This window comes from Ictalurus punctatus, chromosome 2, assembly GCF_001660625.3.
Source record: "Ictalurus punctatus breed USDA103 chromosome 2, Coco_2.0, whole genome shotgun sequence".
In the NCBI taxonomy this organism is placed as follows: Eukaryota; Metazoa; Chordata; class Actinopteri; order Siluriformes; family Ictaluridae; genus Ictalurus; species Ictalurus punctatus.
The window spans coordinates 21,793,937-21,817,520 of record NC_030417.2 but is presented as its reverse complement, the minus strand read 5'-3'; the positions used below and the strand labels follow the sequence as shown (position 1 = coordinate 21,817,520).

At 41.8% G+C, this 23,584-nt stretch overlaps 2 protein-coding genes across 3 annotated transcripts; one reads left to right on the top strand and one right to left on the bottom strand.

Annotated features, from left to right (window-relative positions):
• Positions 1-87: 87 nt before the first annotated feature.
• On the top strand, positions 88-8,204 carry hmox2b (heme oxygenase 2b). 2 transcript variants are annotated; one of them, XM_017488243.3, is made up of 6 exons: positions 88-193; positions 1,842-1,969; positions 4,519-4,636; positions 5,059-5,550; positions 7,099-7,219; positions 7,318-8,204. In XM_017488243.3, the coding sequence occupies exons 2-6, from the start codon at positions 1,872-1,874 to the stop codon at positions 7,443-7,445; spliced, it is 957 nt and encodes a 318-aa protein (XP_017343732.1). In that variant the 5' UTR covers positions 88-193; positions 1,842-1,871; the 3' UTR covers positions 7,446-8,204. The 2 variants fall into 2 exon arrangements, with proteins under 2 accessions (XP_017343732.1, XP_047006570.1); XM_047150614.2 differs by lacking the exon at positions 88-193 and adding an exon at positions 214-1,311.
• Positions 8,205-11,091: 2,887 nt separating this feature from the next.
• On the bottom strand, positions 11,092-23,075 carry dnaja3a (DnaJ heat shock protein family (Hsp40) member A3a). Its single transcript, XM_017488235.3, has 11 exons — positions 22,829-23,075; positions 22,264-22,400; positions 18,945-19,028; positions 18,625-18,837; positions 16,467-16,619; positions 16,220-16,367; positions 14,567-14,631; positions 12,691-12,819; positions 12,473-12,588; positions 12,200-12,297; positions 11,092-11,748 (listed from the first exon to the last, which is right to left on the bottom strand). The coding sequence occupies exons 1-11, from the start codon at positions 23,070-23,072 to the stop codon at positions 11,726-11,728; spliced, it is 1,410 nt and encodes a 469-aa protein (XP_017343724.1). The 5' UTR covers positions 23,073-23,075; the 3' UTR covers positions 11,092-11,725.
• Between the last annotated feature and the right edge of the window lie 509 nt (positions 23,076-23,584).

Below are 23,584 nucleotides of genomic sequence, written 5' to 3'. Positions count from 1 at the left end.
CATCTCTCCATAGACACACACTATAGTACAGCGGTCATACAGTTGCTTCCGGACCGCTCCAATATGGTGGACGCGATGACGTATTGATTACGTATTGCAGTAGCTCGCAAACTCCTGTTTGCCTGTGCGTTTGAGAGTGCACGTGACAAAGAAGCACTTCTCCTTTCTGACCGGAAGTACGGAGTAGATCTAGGTGAGTGTGTTTTACTGCTAAGATGTGTTAGTGTTAGCAGTGTTTTGCGTAGGATTTGTTTTCCACGCCTTGGGAGACTGTGAAGGTTTTGAGGCTGATTATTGTGAGCTCTGAACAGCAGTGAAGGTTACTGAGAGCCGCTACTGTTTGTAGTCGGGCTAGCGAGGAGATGGTAGCTAGCTGATGATGGCTATATTCGCTATGCAGGGCGCTAAAATCACCCGGCTGTCCAAAACGCTTCAAAGGGTGCTTCACTGCTAGGCTCACTAACAGTCAGAAGTTTTACCGATAGCAGCGTTGTTGTTCCTCGCTCACTAAAGCGGAGCCGCATGTGTGAAACACCTAGCGTTACTGAGCGGTGACACTGCAGTATACAGATATTAATAGAAATACCCGGATGTGTAGGTGTAAATCTCAGTAGGTTCCCCTCCTCTTCACTATGAGCTCTGGGGTAAACACCAGAAGGACCTTTCTGGCACACAGGCATGACCTTGTGTATTGTGCTTTTGTTTACTTTCTCACCAGCAGGGTCTTTTCTTGTTTAATCCGAGTCAGCCGTTTCATTATGTATTTGTTTTTACAGTCTCTGAGCTCAGGCCCGAGTTAAGACCTCACAGGGCCCTGGGGGTATGGCCAATTATAAGCACAACAAAATAAATTAATAAGCACAACAAATATTCATTTTCACAGGCCTTTAAAAATACAAGGCAAATGACAACTTTTCATTGTTTCTCGAGACCTCGTAATAATTCCACACTGGTGATGACATGAATGCAGCACTAAAGTTTCATTTTCATTCATTTGATGTGTTTTACGTCATCAAATTGCAAGTTTGCAAGATCGGCCAAATTTAATGATATTGAGTCTTTATTGGTCACATATACAGTAGAGCACAGTGAAATTGTTTTCTTCGCATACCCCAGCCTGTCAGGAAGTTGGGGTCAGCCACGATACAGTGCCCCTGGAGCCGAGAGGGTTAAGGGCCTTGCTCAAGGGCCCAACAGTGGCAGCGCTGGGGCTTGAACCCCTGATCAGTAACCCAGAGCCTTAACCGCTAAGCCACCACTGCCGATCGAGTTGCTGATCGGCATCATGAGGTTTTCACTCAAGTCCTAAAAGTAGGTAAAGAGAACCCAATTAAACAAATGAGACCATTATACTTGGTCATTTATTTATTGTGGAAAATGATCCAATATTACATATCTGTGAGTGGCAAAAATATGTGAACCTTTGCTTTCGGTGTCTGGTGTACGCCCTTGTGCAGCAGTAACTGAACTAAACTGTTGATCAGTCCTGCACAGCGGCTTGGTGGACACTAATGCACACTATGCGACCACAACTTTTACACTGTTTAAAAATGTATAAATACATTTGCAAAGCTAGATAGATTTCCCTCCACACGTCAGTGTTATGGGCTGTTGTGTGTACATATACGACATCAAGCATCAACGGGAATTCACCATTATTAATAGAATGATACATCAGGAGTTTTTCGTTTGAATAAATAGTAACACTGAAGGGCCTTTTTTTTTTTCCTTTTCTGAGTTTGAGACTCCACATGTGTGTCTACAGGTTTCCCAGTAGAAAAGGGACAAACATCGTGAATGTGTTTTGAAAACATGCATCTTAACCACTTCCACCCTTGTAGTGAAAAGTCATCAGAGACGGAAGTTGAAGCATGTCTGCAGTAAAGACGGAAGATTCAGAAACTGGAGCGAGCATGGTGAACGGCGGAGGAGCCGTGTATGAGGATAAAGAGGAAAACGACAATTCCAGGTGTTGTTATGGCTTCTGACAGATAAAATAACAGTAAATGTTTTTAATAACTTAACAATGCAGAAATATGTAGTAGAATTACCATCGTAGTGGTACTGTAATAAGGGAAAAAAGATAAGATATAACTTTATTAATCCCTCGTAGGGGAAATTTAGGTCAACATAGCAGCATGAAGGAATATAAAAGAACAGAACAGATGCCGTATTGTAGAAGTATTCACACACTATTTACACTATACAGTCAATAATAATTATTTACAACCAGATAATGTCTCAGATATAATCAGGCTTAAATCTGTCAGTTTGGTGCTGTGGTGTTGTGGAGCCTGATGGCTGATGGCACAAATGAGCCTCCAAAGTGCTTTGAGACTCGGGGCTGGATGAGTCTGTGGCTGAAGGAGCTCCTGAGCTGCCTCAGTTCAGCATAGAGAGGATGAGAGGGGTTGTCCATGATGGTTTTCAGCTTCCTTCTCATCCTCCTCTCAGTCACCACCTCCACACCGTCCAGTTCCATCCCCACCACCGAGCTGGCCTTCTTCACCAGCTTGCCCAGTTTGTTGGTGCCACAAGTCCCGATGCCACCTCCCCAGCACACCCAGCAAAGAAGATGACACTGGCCACCACAGACTGGTAGAACATCCGTAGCAGCCTGGTGCACACATTGAAGGACCTGAGCCTCCTCAGGAAGAACAGCCTACTCTGTCCTTTCCTGTAGAGGGCCTCTGTGTTGTCTGTCCAGTCCAGTTTATTGTTGAGGTGCACCCCCAGGAACTTATAGGTGTCCACCATCTCTACCTCTTCACCCCTTATTACAACAGGGGTGTGGGGCCTCTTGCTGCGTCTGAAGTCCACCACCAGCTCCTTGATTTTTCCTCTGTTGTGCTGGAGGTGGTTGCTATCACACCATCCGATGAAGCTCTCAATCAAGTCTCTGTATTCCTCCTCTCTGTCATCTATGGTACAGCCGACGATGGAGGAGTCATCTGAGAACTTTGGCTCGTTCCAGAGTCGAAGCAAAAGTCAGAAGTGTAGAGTGTGAAGAGAAATGGTGACAGTACAGTTCCCTGGGGTGTGCCAGTGTTGCTCACCACGACATCTGACTGGCAGCCATGTAGCCTGACATACTGTGGCCTGTCAGTGAGGTAGTCAGTAATCCAGGCCACCAGGTCCTGATCCACCTGCATCACGGAGAGCTTCTCAGCCAGCCTGAGAGGCTGAACGGTGTCAAAAGCACTGGAGAAAGCTGAGAACATGATCCTCACAGTGCTATGTGGCTTCTCCAGGTGGATGTAGGCTCTGTGAAGCAGGTAGATGATGGCGTCATCCACGCTCCCGGCAGTCGCGTACCAGGGGCCTAAGAAGCTGCAGAACCAGTCTCTTGAAAGTCTTCATTACATGAGACGTTAGTACCACAGGCCTGAAGTTGGAGAGGTCGCTGGAACGTCCCTTTTTGGGGACAGGGACAATGCAGGTAGTCTTCCAGATCTTTGGCACCTTCTTCAACCTCAGCGAGAGGTCAAAAAGATGCCAAAACACTCCTGCCAGCTGCTCTGCACACACCTTGAGGACCCGTGGGTGGATGTCGTCGGGTCCTCTGGCCTTGTTGGGTTTTGGTGAGCTGCCGTCTCACCTGGCTGGTTTTGAAGACCGAGGTGGTGGATAGGGGGGAATGGAGTGGCATTCTAATTCTAATTCTAATGGCATTCGAAGCCGACATTACTAATGTTATACTACACCGGTATATGTAATGATGGCAATATTTTTTGTTGGTCATACCTATTTTGCTGTATTATTAATACACAGTTAGCCAAAACTGTATTCCTACATATCATTTTGATGAACATCTGCAGGTTAAGAACAGCCTTCTGGCTATTTAAAGACATTTTAAAGAAGTTTCCTCTAACCTTGGGTGGACAAATCAAAAATTCAATACCTAATCTAGTCCCATGTTACATGAGGCCCAATTAGCTAAGCTGAAAATATGAGCTAATTATGTGCATTAATACAGAGAGGCTTTATGGAACTATAGTCTTTATCCTTTCCTGATCTCTAGTGATGATGCATCATATTTGCACCCGGAAGGTGCGTTCACTCGTACAGCGATTTTATCGCTGCAAGTTGCTATACTATAAAGTTGCCAGTACGCGTTTATTTTGATTCTTTAAGGTGACTTTTTTTTGCAGCACAGCTTGAATACACACACACTCAAATGTCTGACTGCAGCAAAAACAAATAAAGAAACAAAGTTGGAGTGTGTTACATTTAAACATGTAAAATGTAAAGTTTTCTTTCTCAGGTTGTTGAACAAGCGAAGTAAAAAAAACAGTGACTATTAGAACATCCCACTGGACCTATTTATATCAGATAACTGCCAATGGGGGAAAACCTATATAGCCTGGACATATAAAAACATTTCCTAGAGTTAGCGACTTGTCCATCCACACACACCCACACACACACACAGTGCACATAGTGCTCTTTATCTGATGTGTATGTATGAGTGGACAAACTTTTATTCAGGTCAGCCTAATGAAGCTCCTTACCTTACAGATCTGAAGATCTCTCTGAGCTGCTGGCGGCAGGAACCAAAGAAGTTCACGAGCAAGCTGAAAACACGCAGTTTGTCAAAGATTTCCTTCATGGACGCATTCGCAAGGAGCTCTTTAAGGTTAGATTTGATCTAAAAGAAATCTCCAGCTGTCCAGATGTAAATGACCGCATCCTATGCCGTGAAGACCATGCAGGAACGTGGCTTAATTTCACGTGATGATCTGGCGCTGGTTTTCAGGTTGTGCGTCTGTGGGGTCTGGATTTGGATTCTCTCTCTCCCTCTTGGTCTGTTTCTTGCGCTCTTTCTGTCTTGCTCTCCCTTGGTTTTTTTTTTTTGCTCCATTTCTTTTTCTCTATTCTCTCTTTCTGTCCCTCTCTCCTTTCTCTCTCTTTGTTTTTCTATTTTCTCTCTTGCGCTCTCTCTCTTTGTCTGTCTCTCTGTTTATTACTTTCTGCTTTAAAGGAGCAGAAATCCTTTAGATCAAAGCAAACTCTGTTATAAAACATACTCGCATGTCTGAAATATCTCTGTGCTTCCAGCTCGGAGCCGTGGCGCTCTACTACACCTATTCAGCCATGGAAGAAGAGATTGAGAAAAACAAGGATCACCCACAGTTTGCACCACTTTACTTCCCCAACGAGCTTCACCGGCGTGAGGCCTTGGCTCGGGATCTCGAGTACTTCTACGGCGAGGACTGGCAGGGTCAGATCAGCTGCTCTCCGGCCACCCAGCGCTACATGGAGCGCATTCATGAAATCGGTCGTGAAGACCCTGTGTTGCTGGTGGCTCACGCATACACACGCTACATGGGCGATCTCTCAGGGGGTCAGGTGTTGAAGAAAGTGGCCCAGCGTGCCCTCAAGCTGCCCCCTACTGGAGAGGGAGTCTTTTTTTACCAGTTCGACAGCATCCACAGCAACAAAGCGTTCAAGCAGCTGTACCGCAGCCGAATGAATGAGCTAGAGCTCGACATCAGCACCAAGGACAGGATCGTTCAGGAGGCTGTGCGGGCTTTCCAGTTCAACATGGAGGTAGGATGCAGCAAATAAGCTATTTACTGTCCCAAATGTTAGAATTCATGTCTGGTTAGTGGTCGTTCCCAAACATCAGCCATGATGTAATGATGGACATGGCTGATCCCAAACCAGCCAGTGGCAGAAGACTTTTCCACCAATCCATCTGAGATGTCGCTGATTTAAAAAAATATATATATTTTTTTACCATCTGTTACTAAAAGTATGAGAACAAAAACCTTCTGATGTAGAATCAGAATCTGCAATCAAATCAAATCGACATACCTCCAATGATTAGACCCCGCTTCTGTGTGAACCCCGCTTCTGTCAACCTGCATCAAGCTACACATTATATGAGACATTTAGCGTCACTTCATCTTACAAATCTTACAAAAAGTCAGTCCCTCCAGGATTCCAGGATTTTGCAATCGTAGAAATTAACGCAAGATCAAGCAAGCTCCAGAATTACTGCAGATTTGGGCCGAAACATGTCACGTGACCTCATCACGATGCCCATTCGGCCAATGCCCTCTTTGATTCACATGGCTCGAACATGAGTACAGCAAAAAGGTCTCATTTACCAACAAACATCACTGTGAAAGACCATGCAAAACATTTTCTGATAAAAACTCTGGAAAAATCTCCCATTATACCCCATTACAAAGAAATAGCAAAAATCAACTATCTGTAATTTTTGTATGTTGTGCCAAAATCACTTGTGTTCCACCCACAAGTGGCGTAAGAGTTGCTGTCCACAGGAGAACAGAAACGTTGTCACAGTTATTAATGAATGATTTAACCCGATGTTAATACTGCTTGATTTCCACGTTCCGTCTTTGCACGTTAGAAGGACACGGTGTCATCACGGCACTCTCAAGCGATTAAAGTTTTGTACTAAATGGCATTTATTTTCGCTCAGGATTTTGGCTGTCGCAGTAAAAATGTGCAGTCATTCAGAAAGAAGACGAGCCCTTATTTAAAAACATCCACTAGGAAAATGTAGCTAACAGTCTGCTAAAATAATGTAAGAAAGAACTGAGAGTGAGAATCGTGATCTCAATTAAAAGCCAAAAAAATAAATAAATTGCAAGTTCAAAATACTAAAAGTAAATAAACACTGAAAATCAAACTCTAATACTTTTGCTCACCTAAAAATTGGTTGGTCTGCCACCAAAGGTGGCACGTTCTATTGTGTTTAATACATCTATCAGGAAATGAAAGCTGAAATTCTGATCCATCATCTCATTTTCACATTGGATATGATTTTAATCACTTTAATATACTTGAAGTGCACACGTAAAAATACGAGTATCGGATCTGGGTGGACACTCGATATTAAATGACTCAGATTGGGACAGCCCTACTGGAAAGTGATGTATTGTATGGATGCAGTTTCTAGCAGGAAGACCTCTGGAGTTCGGCCGTCAGCGTTCGAGCGAATTACGCAACGCAAGACGGAATATCGCTGCGAGTGCGTGTACAGGTCCTGTGAGGCTAGCGCTGTTAGCATACATTAAAAAAATGTTCCTTCTCCCTGGCCCCGTTTCAATTCTGTGTTGAATGTAGGTTTTCCAAGAGCTGGAGGAAATGGGGAAGACGATTCAGGAAGACGTCTTGGATGGAGGTCCAATCCACGGTCACATGCAAGGAGACATCAGCAAATGTCCTTACTATGCTGCTAAAATGGGTAAGCCTGATCCAACAGCTAGTCCTGCAAAATGTTTAGGAAATAAAGGCCTTGAATGACTTGCTGATTATATGGTTCTCACTTTTTGTTTGCTGTAGCTGCCAGTGGAGGATCAGCATATGTTTATCAAATGGCTGCAGCAATCCTCAGAAACCCCACAGGCCAGGTGCTGTTAGCTGCATGGATCGCAGCTCTTGCCGGATTGGTTGCCTGGTACCTCATATGATCCGTCCGTGCGTCCATGGAACAGTAGAAGTGAAATGTTTATGCTGCTGTAGGCTCACCTTCCCCTTACCAGTATCCCAGTCTGAAGAGAAGTGCTTAAGTTGTTCTCAGATGAACACGAAGGAGGAGCTTCCACCACCAGCCTCAGAAGAGAAGGAAGGCGGTTTGGGTCTAACGGACGAATACACATCCTTTACATTCTTCTTCTACATGGGAAATATCACGTCCCACTGGCGTTTCGGTTTTTGAGAGAAAGTGTTCCGAATTTTCCTCGTAATCTTTTCACATGTGCTGCGCAACGTACTGTATGTAGATAACTATTAACGCTAACACAAGTCTACTACCTGCTTTGTGCTATATTAAATTCAGTTCAGAAGTCTGTTTTTGAACAACACGTTTAATCCCTGGCCCAAACCAGCGCTCTCGTGGTCCTAGTTTCTGAGGTTTGTGAGGCTGTAGGGCGCCTGTTGCTCACGCGTGCACGCTGTAATCGTAACGTTCTTCCCAGTCCTAGCTAGCGTCAGCTAACTAGCTAGCCTTGCTCGCTCTGTAGATTCATTGTCGTCACTGGTAAAAGATGACATAAACGTTGGTTTAACTCTGGTAAGCTTTGGAGGCAGAAATTCCAGAGAGGAGCCGTTTGTGCGTCTTCACAGTTAAAGTGGGACCTCACATCGCGTACTGGTGAACATGCTACAATTAGCCATGTTGTTGTTATTTAATTTTATTTTTTAAATAAAGTTGCGAGTGAAATTTTTCAGATTCCGTATGTTATAAACGTGCACGTTTTTTTTTCTTTTTCAAGCGCTCTGCAGTGATCACTAAACTCCACCAAACCAGAAAAAAAAGGGCCCATTCACTGCGCTCTGACTCTTACCCACAACTCCCTGCAGTTATGCTCGAGGACCTGACTGCAGAGGATGTCTAGGAAGCAACAAGCAAATATTTTAAAAATAATTTTAGAGGTCTAGAGTGGATTTTGTTATTAGTTGCGCTCGTCGTTAAGCAGACTTCAGGAATATGATTAAATTAAGGGGTAGTTTATATATTTAGCTCATGAACATGTGTAGCAGGGTCTTCAGTCTTATCCACAAAAGGCTGTAGGCTTTCATTCCAGGGAAAACAGAGGTACACTTGATAACTGAATGTATTAAACAGGTGAGATTAATCAGCCGCTCCTGCTCGGTTGAAACGAAGTCCCACAGCCACACAGGTCCTTTGTGGATAAGATTAAAGACACTCGAACTGAAGCCTACACGCACGTGATTTTATATACACTGCTGAGTCAGCAACTGCAGATCATTTCAATACGCTTTATTTGCTGGCTGAACGGTTTATTCTTCATCTCGTATAAATCTGCTTTTAAGTGGGGAAATAAAACAGTGTTATGCATGAAACAGACAACAGGACAGACTACGAGTGTGTGTTTATTAGCAACTATTCCCCACTGTTTAACCACAAGCTCGGTGTTGCAGTGTATGTTCTGTCTCTCAGTGTACAAGTGACCAAAATATAATCTGGCCATTCAGAAACCAAATACTACTACTACCAAATCAGTTCTTGATGCAGTAGGCAGTTCTTTTGACAGTTTATATATATATATATCAATATCTATATCAGTATCTATCACAGTTACTTTTTTGCAACAGTTTTGTGGCACACAGTGTTTTCATGAACGTGGTGTTAATAGATTTTGACAAGAATTGCAATAAAAGAGCAGTATGGGGGGGAAAAAAGTAAAATGCTTTTTCTTCCGAAGCGGATAAAGTACTGCTATCAACACACTGTGCTGTGATTTTAATACTGATTTATCAATCCCGGCTTTTAAGTGTTGGGTAACACCATATATTACCCGCTTTTTATATATTCAAAAACTGTTATTGAGAGGGTGATGGTTTTGTGGGATTTTTCTTCAGCTGATGATGTGCTTATGAGTAAATAATGTTACTAAACTAATAATCGTGGCACATAAATCTAACACAGAGTTGCCGTTTTAGTGTTGAGCTTTTTTGGGGGGCCGTGCAGCTCATTTTGTTTCTAATGCTGATGAAGTGAATTTACCAAAAATGTATTCTTTGACCAAACTGAACATTTCTATACAATTTGCAACATTAGGTAGATCTGACACACACACACACACACCAGTTCAGCAGCTTTTGAATCCGTAGTAAGTAATATGAGGAAAAGAAGCTTAAAAGCACTCATTAAGTTCCTGTATACGGTTTGGGACAACGTACAAGTCTGGATGTTGAGAGCGTTTACGCAGTACGAAGCTGATGTAAACAATATTAAAAATCAGAGTCAGGATTTAACTGAATAGTACAGTAGTGGTATATTTGCACAAGTATTGAAACTGTTTCAGACCAACCCCATGGTCTGTCTCCCTTTTATGCAAGTATCTATTAATGCAGACGTGAATGTGGATTTGTGCACACACTCGTATAAGCATAGTAGCTTGTGTCCTGAAATGAGGATGGATTTTATAGTTGGGTTTCATCTCCTGATAAATATTTGTGTGAAATTTGTTCACGTTGACACCAAATTATGAGTCACTGGTTCTTCAGCTTCCCTACACCCAAACAAAAGGTGGTCATGATGGATCATTTAACTGCTATCTATTTTAATTTCGGTTATACTGTATTAGCAGAGACTGAACATTATGCAGACTAACACCATGTTTAAAGAGGCTTTGCAAAGTCCACTTGTGCCACTTTTCCACCGCGCTGTACGACTCAACAAAGCTTGCTTTATGGGGGCTTTCCACTGTGGATAGTACTATACTTTTTTTAATACCACCTCGGTCGAGGGTCGAAATGAGCCAAGCCGATACTAATGGAGTAAGGATTCTCCTTAACGAGTGTTTCTGTATTGTGCCTGAATAAATGTCACTTAATACATACTTTGCGTATGGTAATACTCATCGATTTAAAATAATGTATAATTTCTCATCACAGATAAAATTACAACAAAGGTTTCCGTCTTAGATTTTTACATCTTGCTTGTTACTGATTTCCATACAGGAGTTTATCAAAGTCACTCCTGTCGCGGCCGAATCTAACTTGGTCACATCGAGCACTCTGTAGGGCAGGGGTGGGCAATCTTATCCGGTGCAGCTTTTCATTCCAACCAAGCAGAAGGCTCACCTGATTCCACCTGTTTAATCAGTTGATCTTGGATTTCAATAGATTCAGGTGTGACTTCTGCTTGGTTGGAATGAAAACCTGCACCCACACCGGCCCTTTCTGGATAAGATTGCCCACCCCTGAAGTAGGGTCTAGAACGGCGTTATTTTACATCCTTAATAGGGTCCATGTTCAGTGAACAGGGAAGGCATTTGGAATACGGCCTGAGTGTGTATTTGTACAGGGCTTCGATAATACAACATTATTTGTGCGTGAAGGCGAGTGGAAGATGGCACGAAACTGCAGTGGAAAAGCAAGCTCAGAAAAGTAATGCGAGCCAAGTAAAGTCAAGCTGTACCATGCAGTGGAGAAGTGGCTTTGCTGTTTGAGAAATGTTATGAAAAGGTTGGCATGTAACACATGCCACTGACATGCTGACCAAACTCTTATAATCAAACGATAGAGAAGGTTTTAACACACACGCACACACACACACAGCTTGTAGTACCAAAGTGAGAGTCCATGTTCAAGAGACTAACTGATTTATTCATTCATTTTTACATATTGCACGTTTAAATGGGGACTGTACTATAACGCAGCAGTTTAACAGAACATTTAGTTTAGGATGAGTAACGGTTTTTACTGATGGTTCAGTCTGTATGCCCAGATGTGTTCTTTTAACTACCAACTGTGTGACTAGTTCAATCTGTTAAACTAATAAAATTTTAAATCCAACACATTCGACACGTCGTGTTCCTGTTTGTTAAAGGTCACCTTTAATTTAATTTAATGTACAACGCTCAAACGTTTGTGAGACTTCTGTAAAACAGTGACCGGTTCAACATTTATAGAAAGTGGAGTAATTCCACATCATTTAAGAACAGTGCACACAATTGTTGACCCAAAACATTGCAATGTGATATGTACTCATTGTGAATCAAGTCAGGGATTTCTGTGCGTTTGTTGAGCTCTCCGAATGCCTGCCACAGACTCGAGGACACTGCACGTAACGCTAGTGAGATCATCTTCAGTGTGGATCAGCAGAGTCCTTTTAGATTTAATCATCTTCCATAAGGCCGGTAAGGAAATAGTGGATACGGACGTGTGTCATGTCGTGTCACAGCACCTGCCCTGTGTCCTCATCCCCCATGCTGCTCTCTCAGTTTCCTGTAGATCTTTTACCTGAGGAGGTAAAGCCCAGTATGAAGAGTGCAATAGCTACAGGATTTTAGATTTATCCACTTAGTTATGTTTAATGGTCCCTCAGCAGCCTCTTTTACTCTTTTGAAGTCCAGGCAAAAAAAAATGCAGCTTGTCATACACGGTGGGGGAAATAAGTATTGAACATGTCAACATTTTTTTCAGTAAATATGCTCTCCACTAAGTATTAAATAAATTTCAGTTAGTGTGTTCAATACTTTTTCCCTGTGTCATTCCAGTTTATTACACAACTTTATTTATGGATTTTAATGTTGTGAATTCTTTATTTTTTCAGATTTCTTGAGTTAATACCAAAGTCTGGTGACAATTTCGTGTGAATAACCTCATTGGAAATATATTTACTGAAAAAAATGTTGACGCGTTCAATACTCATTTCCCCTACTATAACTGACAAACTCCTGTGTGTTCTCACCTGTAGTGGTCGTGGTGACTCCATTTACAGTTCCCTCCACATCCGTCTCGTCTTCTGCGTAGCTCATAATAAGGGCGCGCTGTCTATCAGTTAGCATCCTATACACCAGCACAATAAAGGGTTATACCATTAAAGAGATTACTCCTTTAACACAATAACAGCCCCCCCCCCCTTCCCTCCAAACTAATCCCACCCCCTTTTTATAGATAGGATTTCCACCAATTACTCAAAAAGAACACGTTATGTTAACAATGAAGTTAAAAAGTGTCGTACTTGGGGACTTTAATCTTGATGTGGATGTAATGATCACCGTAACCATAACCACTGACTCGTGGGATTCCCTTTCCGGAAAGCCTGATCCTCTGATCGGCCTGGGCGCCAGCAGGGATCTACAAAAAAACAACAACAAACATTTCATCAGGTTAGACACCGTTCCAATCCACCGCAACTACAAATCTACCAAAAACACATGCATAAAGTAACTCACTCACAGAAAGATTGACCGTCTCGTAGAGTCCTTGCGCTCGCACTGTGCCTCCCAGGATGGCCTGAGCCACCGAAATCTGAACGTCTGAGTGGATATCTGCACCATCTCGCCTGAACACAGGACTCTTCTGGACCTGAGGAGCATTAAAGCTAGACGTTAGACTCAACCTGCCAAATGCTAACAGACACAAATCTGATTAAGATGAGCTCTGTAAGCATGCATATAGCACACTGCTGACAAACAATACGATTTAAATAAATAGAACACATGGAATTTCTCTTTAAGCTAATGTCTAACCAACATCAACAGAGGCAGAGTTCTGTAGTCTGATTGGTCAGGTGGTGTTGTCTATAACAGCAGCTCTGACAGTAGTGCTGGCTGTAATTCATACTGCAGGTTTGCATTAACGTGCTCATTAACACATTATCCTTTCTATAGTAACAGCTCACACAGAGACGTGTATGGTGGACATGCATCTCAACAAAAAACACAAACAGATTTTAAAGCTGCAGCACGGAACTTTTTTTTTATTAAAAATGAACAAAAGTCAATCATTGAGCAAATACATACATTTTTTTATTTTAAACTGTTCGCAACCGTCTCCTTACCTTAACCCGATTCGCAACAGTAAGCTCATAATAATGATTTATCATTTGAGCTGTCGGGTCGAATTTCTCCGGAAACGTCAGTTCGACGTCGTTCGTCTTTGTGCGGTTACGTCACGTCCGTAAACAGAAAGAAGACGACCTGGCTGCTATATCACGTGAGTGGGTGCTGAGGATTGTGGAGTGTTTGCTGCTTGTTCTTACAACAGTTGCTTATTTAAACTCGTCATCTAGATGGCTGTTTTAAATCTGGATAGTTTTAAACACAATTACTGTTGACATCTGTGGAATCGGCTGTTGTCAAAACCTCGAACTGCAGAGAGTCTGCAGTCAAAAAGGGAATGTGACGGAACCCGTGATAAAATGAGAATGAATATCGGTGTGGCTTTTGAGAAGTGTTAACAACTCCGTGATCTGAGGGGACTGAAGACTGACACAGAGTTGGCTTTTTGCTGTTGAACAGGTAAGACATTTCAGTGGCATGTTATTTGTTTTGCTATGGTCAGTGTAGTAAATTGCACATTTTCTGCTAGCTACTAGAGAGAGCAACTCGCCTTTACTCTAAGAAAACCGTTGTCAAGTATTGGAGCTAACGTACGAATACCTCAAACCATCAGATTCATCCACGCAGAGGAGCAGTGCCGAAGTACAATCCACGTAAATTAAAAAAATAAATAAATAACTCAAACAGAGATGGCGATAGAGAGGCAAACGTTCAGTACTGCAGCTTTAAAAACGGTTTATTTAACAAAGAATAAATTATAATCGTTGATATGGTGAGGTGTCCCGTCAAGAGATAATTATTCAGCAATTATTATTTAGAGGTAATGCTGTAACTACATTTTCCAACACATGAAAAACTCTTCTTAACCACATGACAAGCATTTTTGGTCTTAAATTCGAGAGATACAAAAAAAAAAAAAAAAAAAAAAAACTAACTATGCTGTTATAACAAATGACAAGAGCAACTCCACTGATGTTCGAGAAGATTAAAAGCATGGCATTTTTCAATACGTTTATAAATTGATTGTGTTGGAGGACTAACACTTCAGGATGTGCTGTTATGGAAAAATAATCAAATCTGGCTAGCACACCGCCACCGTTCAGTATTTTCCAAAAACAGCATGTCCAGTCCTATTTTATTCCTACTTAGCAAGTGTTTATTAGGTTTACACCTCTCACACCATGCCCTCTCACATTTTCAGATTCTGCCCAGAAGGGTCAGACTGACTTCAAAATAGTGCAAAAACAAAAATACACCAAATCACAACTCACCCTGAATGTGATAAAGATCTCTTTATTTCCCACAGGCATCCTGACTGTCTGCCCATCCTCGATACCTGTGAAACCAACCACACAACGAGCATCAAAGCACAACACTTAGATCTCAAACAAAAACACATACAAAACATCACTGGCCCGTTCTTGTGCTGAAACAAAGTGGTTTCACCATTTCAAAAGGTTTGCATCAACAAACTTTTGTATAATTTACATAAATTGTAAATACAATCCGGTTGGCTGAATGTCGCCATCTCACAATCTGGCACCAGTAGAATTGATATATTTCTGTGCTTAAACACACACGCAGGCTCTTTATTGCAATTTTTTAAGAATTTGCATAAGTCAGCTTTGTGTCTGAAGGGGTCAAATTAATTTAAAGGTGTTAGGTCTGAAAAACACAACCTTTCCTAGCTTTGATCCACAAAAAGCTGATCTTGTTGAAAACCCTCTCCAGGGCATTTTCAATTTGAAAATGCAGATTTTCCCAATCAAGTGTGGATGGAGGTTTCTGTCACAAGGCCCCTGGAGGTCACATGATCCCAGCTCCAGCACATCCAAACTAGAAGACAAGTTAGGGTGTTTCAGACCTGTAGATCTGTGCTTTGTTCCAAAAAGAGGACTTCAATTATGACAATGTTGTATTGTCCCCCTTGGCTCAGTTCACTTTCAAAGGAAACATTTCAAAGCATACCAAAATGTGTCCCCTCATTGGTCAGAGTGTACCCGTTTATGTACCAGGGTTCCGCCATAGCAAGATGGATAAACAGCAGCTCTGCAAGACTATTGTGGCCATCTTTTTAGCCGTAGTTATAATTGATCTAAATTTCTATGTTCCACGGAGCAAGTAAAGCCCATCTCCTTGGGCCGCTTGTGAAGAATCTTGTAAAGCTTGGTGTTTTAATGCGTTTTTGAAAGTTGTTCAGAAATATGTTCATCAGACCGAATTTCAATGAGGAATTTTACCTCATCTTCGATCCAAGTTAAACCGCGCTTCATGTTGCGAGCTGTTAGCAAAACAAACCTGTTTTTTACATAACATGGTTTCCATCGGGCGTTGCTATACAGGTTGGCTGATTGGTCCGTTTGTTCAGATTACGTTCTCATCACAGGCGAACCGCTCCAGAGTTCGTTTGCACCTCGTTCAGGTGGTCTCGGGCCGATGTCTGTGGTTCCGGATCCGAGTGCGATTGCCGTTTTCATCTACGTCTAAATGAACCGAACCAAGGGAGAAAAACACACCAGGTTCTGAAACAAACGCTCCAAATGAGCCTGGTGTGAAAGCGCCGTTTATTTGACTCAACAGTTGTCCGTTTCTGTTCTCTGAACAACTGAACAGAGCTATGCATAAAAGAAATGCTGAGTTTCTGCATGAAAGATTAAGCACTTTATATTCACTCGTGTAAAGCCGACCTCCGTACAGGTGGTAACGACAGCGAGCGCACACGCAGACTTTCTGTTACATTGCTTAGCAATCTGCGCACTCTTAGCAAAAATGGCTATACAAGTTTTCCTGTACTTCTTTTCATGTAAACAATTTAGCATGGACAAGGCATGCGATTAGGGCTGGGGAGCCAGGTTAGCAGTAACAGCCTTTTCTTACGACTGCAAATATTGCATGAGAATGTTCAGTTGAGCTGACGGACTCACCGGCGGGAACTGGAACCATGACGGTGCGTCTCTGCTTGTTCTGACCCGTTCCTTTACATGCTACACAGGGGGAGGTGATCACTGAGCCACGGCCGCCGCACCGCCGACAGGTAGAGCGCATCACAAATGGCCCCGTGTTCACCGTCTCCTATAGGGACATAGAGGCCATGTACAGGTCGGTGGACCAGGCTGAAGTACTGGCTTTCTATTCGTAGTTCAGGTTAGTGAAGTCGAGAGCATAGCTCACCATTCCTGTGCCGTTGCAGTGGTTGCAGTGCTGGACCTTAGAGCCTGGCTCATGGCCTTTACCGTCACAACGATGGCAGGCAGCCTCAACGTTCACTGTGATTTCCTTATTCACGCCTTTGGCAGCTTGCGCAAACGTCAGCTCCATCACGTACTGATGAGAAACAGATGGAACAGATTTGATACTGTTAACAGAACTGCTCAACAGAAAAATAAATAAATTCTATTCTATCCTACTACTGCAAAGGCTCTGCTTCAGCAAATGCCCTCTGAAAGTATTGGAACAGCAAGCTCAGTGCTTTTTTTTTTGCCACACACTAATGTATATGAAAAGATGATTATTAGATGATAGATCAGAATTTCACTTTTCATTTCCTAATACATCTAGATGTGTTAAATAACTTCGAACATGGCATCTTTTGTTTGAACCCGCCCATTTTTCATGTGATCAAAAAATATTGGAACATGTGACTGTCAGGTGTTTCTTGTTGCCCAGGTGTGCCCTGTTATAGTGATTGTTTAAACAACAGGTTCAACCACACTCAAGCCAACCAGGACAGCCAGGATGACTTTAGATGACAACTTGACCCTTTACAGACCACATTTCAACAACTGCATGATTCTGTAGGTTCATTCTGTACAACATCAAGAAAGTTAGACCCTATATTCATTGAACAGGCTACACAGCTACTAGTCCAGGCTCTTGTCATATCAAAACTGGACTATTGCACCGCATTACTCCCGGACCTCCCAGCCAGCTCCATCAAACCCCTACAGATGATTCAGAATGCAGCAGCACTTAGTAGTGCCTACTCAGCGTGGCTCAAGATCCCTTTCCAGAACCTTCAAACTAACTGTCCCTCAGTGGTGGACTTCGCTTCTCTAGAACTCAATTAAAAATCTTGTTTTGTTCTCCGCTTGACCACTCTTCTCTCAGTCGTGTATATACACATCCTAGGGCAAATGTTGATAATGTAGCGGAGATCATCAGTCAAGTAATCCACCGATATCAATCACGCTCTCCAGATGCTCCGCATTTCTTAATGGGGGATTTTAATGAATGTACATAGGACGCTCTCTAAACCCTCAACAATGTGCGGACTGCCCCACACGTCACGATAAAATAGTAGACGTATGTTATGAGACTATAAAGGATGCATATAGATCTTTCCCCAGGCCACCTATAGGGAGTGCTGATCATAACGCTGTTGCACTGATAATGATGAACTGGCTGAGGTAAGCTCCTATATTTATTTTTGTGAAGAACTAGCAATAACTAAAAATTAATCCAAACAAAATCTGTATTTATATATATATATATATATATATATATATATATATATATTTTTTTTTTTAAAGAGTTTTGTATCAAGGTACCAGTTTAGACAAGAAACAAGTAAATAGGGAGGTGAAACAGGAAATTAGGTGAGCAAAGCTAAAATACAAGACTTCAGTAGTCTCACTAATGGTGGTATTCAGTCAGTTTGGAGAGGAATAAAAGCTATGACAGAGATTAAAAAAATAAGGGATCAGCAGAAACGAGTTGTTAATTCTATGACTGAAAATAGAGAAATGGCAAATAGGCTGAATTATGTTTATTTGAGATTTGATGAACAGAACTTGGGTGATGAATGAATTTTATGGAACACGTTGAAAACATGGTAGGTCCTGTTATTACTTATAACAGCTATAATTTCTTCTCTCTCAAAGTTTATACTGAGAGACAGGAAAGCACAACGTTGTGTGTCCTGAACACTCTCCTGTGGTGGCCTTTTTGACCATTACAAAATGCAGACAACAGAGAAAATGTTAAATAAAGATATCTGTAGAGAAATCTTCACAGTGATTAGATAGGTTTATTTTGTGTGTCTTGTAATCATTTCTTATTTAGCCTTAGGTTATGTGGAGCATCTGCCATACACGTCCCTGTGCACGAGCTGTTACTAAAGAAATACTAACATGTTAGGACAAGTATAATAACAAACTTGCGTTACAGAAAACTGATCAACGCCTTCTGACCAATCAGATTCAAGAATTCAACAGTGCTGTGGTATAACCTGGAGAAATAAATGAGTCTTCCTCAATTTCCATTTATTTATCATCTATTCTGTTTGTGATCCACATGAGCTCCCTGTCCATCGCTGTTTAAACTCACTGACCTCCTGTGGCTGATCAAAGATGCCGTTGAAGTCCCCGAATCCTCGAGCGCCAGAAAATTCCCCGAAGATCTTGCGGAAGAGTTCCTCAGGGTCCACGCTGGTGCCGCTGCTCCAGTACTGCTGCTGACCTGCTCCAGCTCCGGCTCTGCCTGCCTCGAACCCAGCTGCGCCGTACGTATCGTACTGCTTCCTCTTTATCTCATCACTCAGCACCTAGAACAAGACCAGGCACAGAAGATGCAAATATGTTTCTCACAGCAGCACGTTCATGCCCTAAATGATCAAACACTTTGTGATGTAAACACGCTTTAAAGAGATACCTCATAGGCTTCAGCCAACTGTGCAAATTTCTCCTTGGCCTGTGGGTCGTCTTTGTTTGTGTCTGGATGATATTTCTTTGCCATCTGAAAAAAAGGAAACAAAATGCCATCATATTGTGGTGACAAAAATATTAAAATAAAACTTTCAAAACTGTTTTGGTTTATGTTCATAATGTTCACTAAATTGAACAATCAAGAAACTTTATTTCATTTGAAAGTGGTGTTAATAAGCATAACTCTTGTGACCGGTGTTAAGAAAATTAGTGTGTACTTCTTTAAATCAGCATCACAATATTATGGAGGATTCAAACTAAACTCCTGTAAACTAAGGCTTCTGTAATAATTCTACAATTAACATTAAAGTCATATTCCAGCATTTTAAAGTGAAGCTTCTGCAGCAGACTGTGCAATTACCACACACAATCATTTCAACATGATGCACTGGGAAAAGATTGCTTACACAAAACACACTTATGTAAATCTTAAGTGCAGGAATTAAATAAACGTTTATATTGAGGAATGGCTGAGTGCGTCACAGAATCTACTCTGTGGAAAGAAAGATTTTGTGGTTGGAACACCAATGTACTTATTAAAAAATATAAGTAAAACAAATGAATAAAATATATATATATATATATATATATATATATATATATATATATATATATATATATATATATATATATATATATATATATATATATATATATGCCACAACCATGAGGATTTTCACCACAGACACCACAAATTCTCGAACTCTTTCACTGCATTGCGCCAGTGATCGAGAAACTGCTACAGCTTTCTTTTTTCTCCTCATTCTTTACAGTTGAGTGCATCTTTTTTTTATTTCCTTGCGGCAATAACAACAATTAATGTTTAATTTTTCTAACAGACCCCACAGATTTTTTTTTAGTATAGGCCTTGTATTGGTGACTCTACTTTCTGCAAAGTCTGAAGAAAGCCCATGTCCCACCCCTCATCCTCACCACCTTCTACAGAGGAACTACAGAGAGCATCCTGAGCAGCTGCATCACTGTCTGGTTTGGAAATTGCACCGTATTGTATCGCATTACCCTGCAGCAGATAGTGAGGACAGCCGAGACGGTCACCGGGGTCTCTCTTCCCTCAATCATAGACATTTACACCACATGCTGCAACCGGAAAGCTACCAGCATCGTGGATGACCCCACACACACTCTTAACCCTCCTGCCGTCTGGAAAAAGGTACCGAAGCATTACGGCCCTCTCGGCCAGACTGTGTAACAGCTTCCTCCCCCAAACCATCAGACTCCTCAATACTCAGAGACTGGACTGATTGACACACTGACACACACACACACACACACACACACACACAAAACACCATCCCACTGCAATATTTACACATTTCTATATCAGCTGTATTGCATTTTTGCTGCTACTGTACTTTTTTAATTTCTTGTCACAATCATGCACTTTATTTCTCAGGGAGAGGACGACTGTTTAGCCAGTGATTCACTCCTGTTAAAGTTTCCAATGTAACACAACGTATTTGCGCCCTTGACAAAAAGTTGAGTCATTGCTGAACACCTCAGCTATAAGCTGTGAAATTATAACACAAGTATTATTTGAGCCTGATTAGCATTGTTATGTTTATCTGTGAAGCAACTGCATGTAATAAAGCAGAAGACTTTGGATATGGGCCAAAACATTTTCGGCAGTATTTTCACATACCCACATGTTCCTGATTTGTCATTGAACATCTGCAGTCTGTGCGTGTTTAATTAATGCACCTAATCAAAATCGTTTGAATGCCAGACAGATCGCGGGTTGGCAGTGTTGAACCACTGTAAAGTTCATTAAGTTTAAACATAATTATGTACCAAATTAAAACTTAGATTTTTTAAAAGTCACCAGAAAATAGAGGTTTTATTCTGGTTATTGAACCTACATGGCGACTCTGACAAAATCTGCTTGTCACGAGGGCCCGGGCTGCTAAATTGTTCACCCCTGTCGTCTGGCTCGTATATATTTATTTTTACTTGCCATGTGATGGAGCATTGTGCTAGAGGTAGACATAAAATCTTACTGAAGCACTAATGCCACCATGTACAGTACATCAGTATGTTCAATGGAGCCTCTTGGACAAGAGGCACAACTGGTTTCATGATGTTATGCACATACTAAGCTTTCTTTGGGACTACTAAACTTAAAGGGGTTATATGATGCCATTTTAAAAAGATCATCATTTTGTTTATTGGGTGTAATACAATAGGTTAACATGCTTTAATGTTAAAAAAAACAAACATTATTTTTCACATAGTGTATATTGCAGTGCCTCTATTCCCAGTCTGTCTGAGTTCCGGTTTCTTCAAAGTCCCTCCTTCTGAAAACCCAGGGTGCTCTGATTGGCAGGCTGACCCATTGCGTTGTGATTGGCCAAAAACCTCAAGTGTGTGTCAGAAATGTAACGCCCCGTACCACAATCACGAGCTTCAGCTTCCAAGGCTTCTAAAGCAATTATAAACACAGTTAATAATGTTGTGAGTTTTACAGTATCGGTTCGAGCCCGAGTCAGATTCTGAAAATGCGGATGATCGATCAGATCAATCGGAACCAACTTTGCAAGCATGACTTGAGCAGAACATTTCACAGTGGTAAGTTTTTATTTTGTAACTCTCCTACCTTTCAGATACGATGTCATAATGGTTTAATTTCTCTTCTCACTGTAACAACTTGAGGTCCCAAAGTGACAACATAAAATTCAGTTTCAATTTTTCATTAAAAACGTAAAAATTATGGCAGCTTTATGCTGATACTTCAAATTGTGACATAGATGTTTGCAGAAGTAATATCTGGACTTGGATGGAGGTGTTTTATTCAGATCTGGAGCAGTGTCCTCTGTTAGATGGAATAAATCCCTTTGTGGGATACTACAAGCTTTTTAACTTTGCAGATCTACATGCACAAACAGACCCACTACACACTATAGGAAAAGGAAAACATTAAAAAGCATCACATGTCCCCTTTAAACGTAATATTAACTCATACGTGGTGAGAAAGCACCACACAACTCATGAATCAATGTCTCATGTGCAGTCAGTGTGAACTGAACAGCCTGGACTGCACAAATCATTAAAAGAGAGAGATCTTATGCAGCACTCAATGAAAACTATAAAAGGTGAGCAAAAAAAGGTAATAAAATTCAGCCTTAAAGCACATCCATGGAGAGATGCAACAGCTTTGGCTTTAAGATGTTTATTGTTTGCCTTCATGGCTTTGTGTCTATGCTAATCACCCTCTGGCTACAGATGAAGATGACAGAGATTTGGAGTCTTACTTGGTAATAAGCTTTCTTGATCTCTTTCTGGGATGCTGTGCGCGGTACCCCCAGAATCTGGTAAAAGTCCTGTTTATTTCTTGCAGCCGCACTAATGTGGAAAGACAGCCTGGGCAGGACATGATGAGGGTTTCCACCTGCGCGCGCGCACACACACACACACACACACACACACACCAGAAGACCATTATAATAGAAAATAGGCAGGACCTCACAGCTCCTGGAAATAAACCTGACATAAGCTGGATTTGTCATTATATAAATCTGTTGATTCAGAGATTAAATCTCCACATGGCCTGAGTGTATAAACAGAGCATCTCTTTCTCTCTAATCACACAAACCGCTCAGGTCTGCACCGCTTTATTCTGCACAGTGAACTTCTGCAGCTAACAACACATTTCCTTATAAACAAGCACGTCATTGTTCACGTAAATCTTCCTGACAGATCACAACACACGACTTCAAACAATCTATGAGCGTATGATATTAAAAACGAGCCGGGTCCTGCATGTCTGTTCTTCCTCACACTGTTAGCATGCTGCTAAAGCCAGGCCTCAGTGCTCACCTAACAGGCCCGTCAATGTCACCGCTTTCTCCGTGCCTTCTCCACCCCGGCTGCCCGCCGACCAAAACACGCCACCCCCCACTCTCGCCAAAGCTCCACGAACTCCGTGAGGCCTGGAGGCAAAAGTGCTACAAGTGCGGGCATTAGAGGACACTGTAACTATGACCCAGCGTGCTGCACACCGAGCTGCGGAGGACGCCATCACTACTACCGCACACACAGAGTAGTGCGACAAACTGCGCATGCGCCGGGTACAGAACGCTAAGGGTTGTCTTCTTCTTCTTGTACTGTTTATTGTCGGTTGGTAAACCAACTTTTGGTGCATTACTGCCATCTACTGAACTGGAGTGTGATGCGTCAACAGCACACACAGAGTAGTGCGACAAACTGCGCATGCGCCGCGTACATCAAACCGCGAAGAGTTGTCTTCTTCTTCTTGTACTGTTTATTGTCGGTTGGTAAACCGACTTTTGGTGCCTTACTGCCACCTATTGAACTGGAGTGTGATGCGTCAACGCGTACGTGGAGAAAAATAAACAAAAAAAATCCCTTATAATTATGATTAAATTAAATACAATTAAATATCTTGTATTCTAGTATAATTTCCTGTTTCTTTTAGATATCTTATCAAATTATTCTAATATATTTATCCCCTTGCTGTTTACTCAGTAGATGTTCTAAAGTCCTATTGTCTTCTATGCTGTTCTATTCTTCTTTCTGTACTTTTGTTTCCAGTATTTGTCGTTCTCTGTTGTA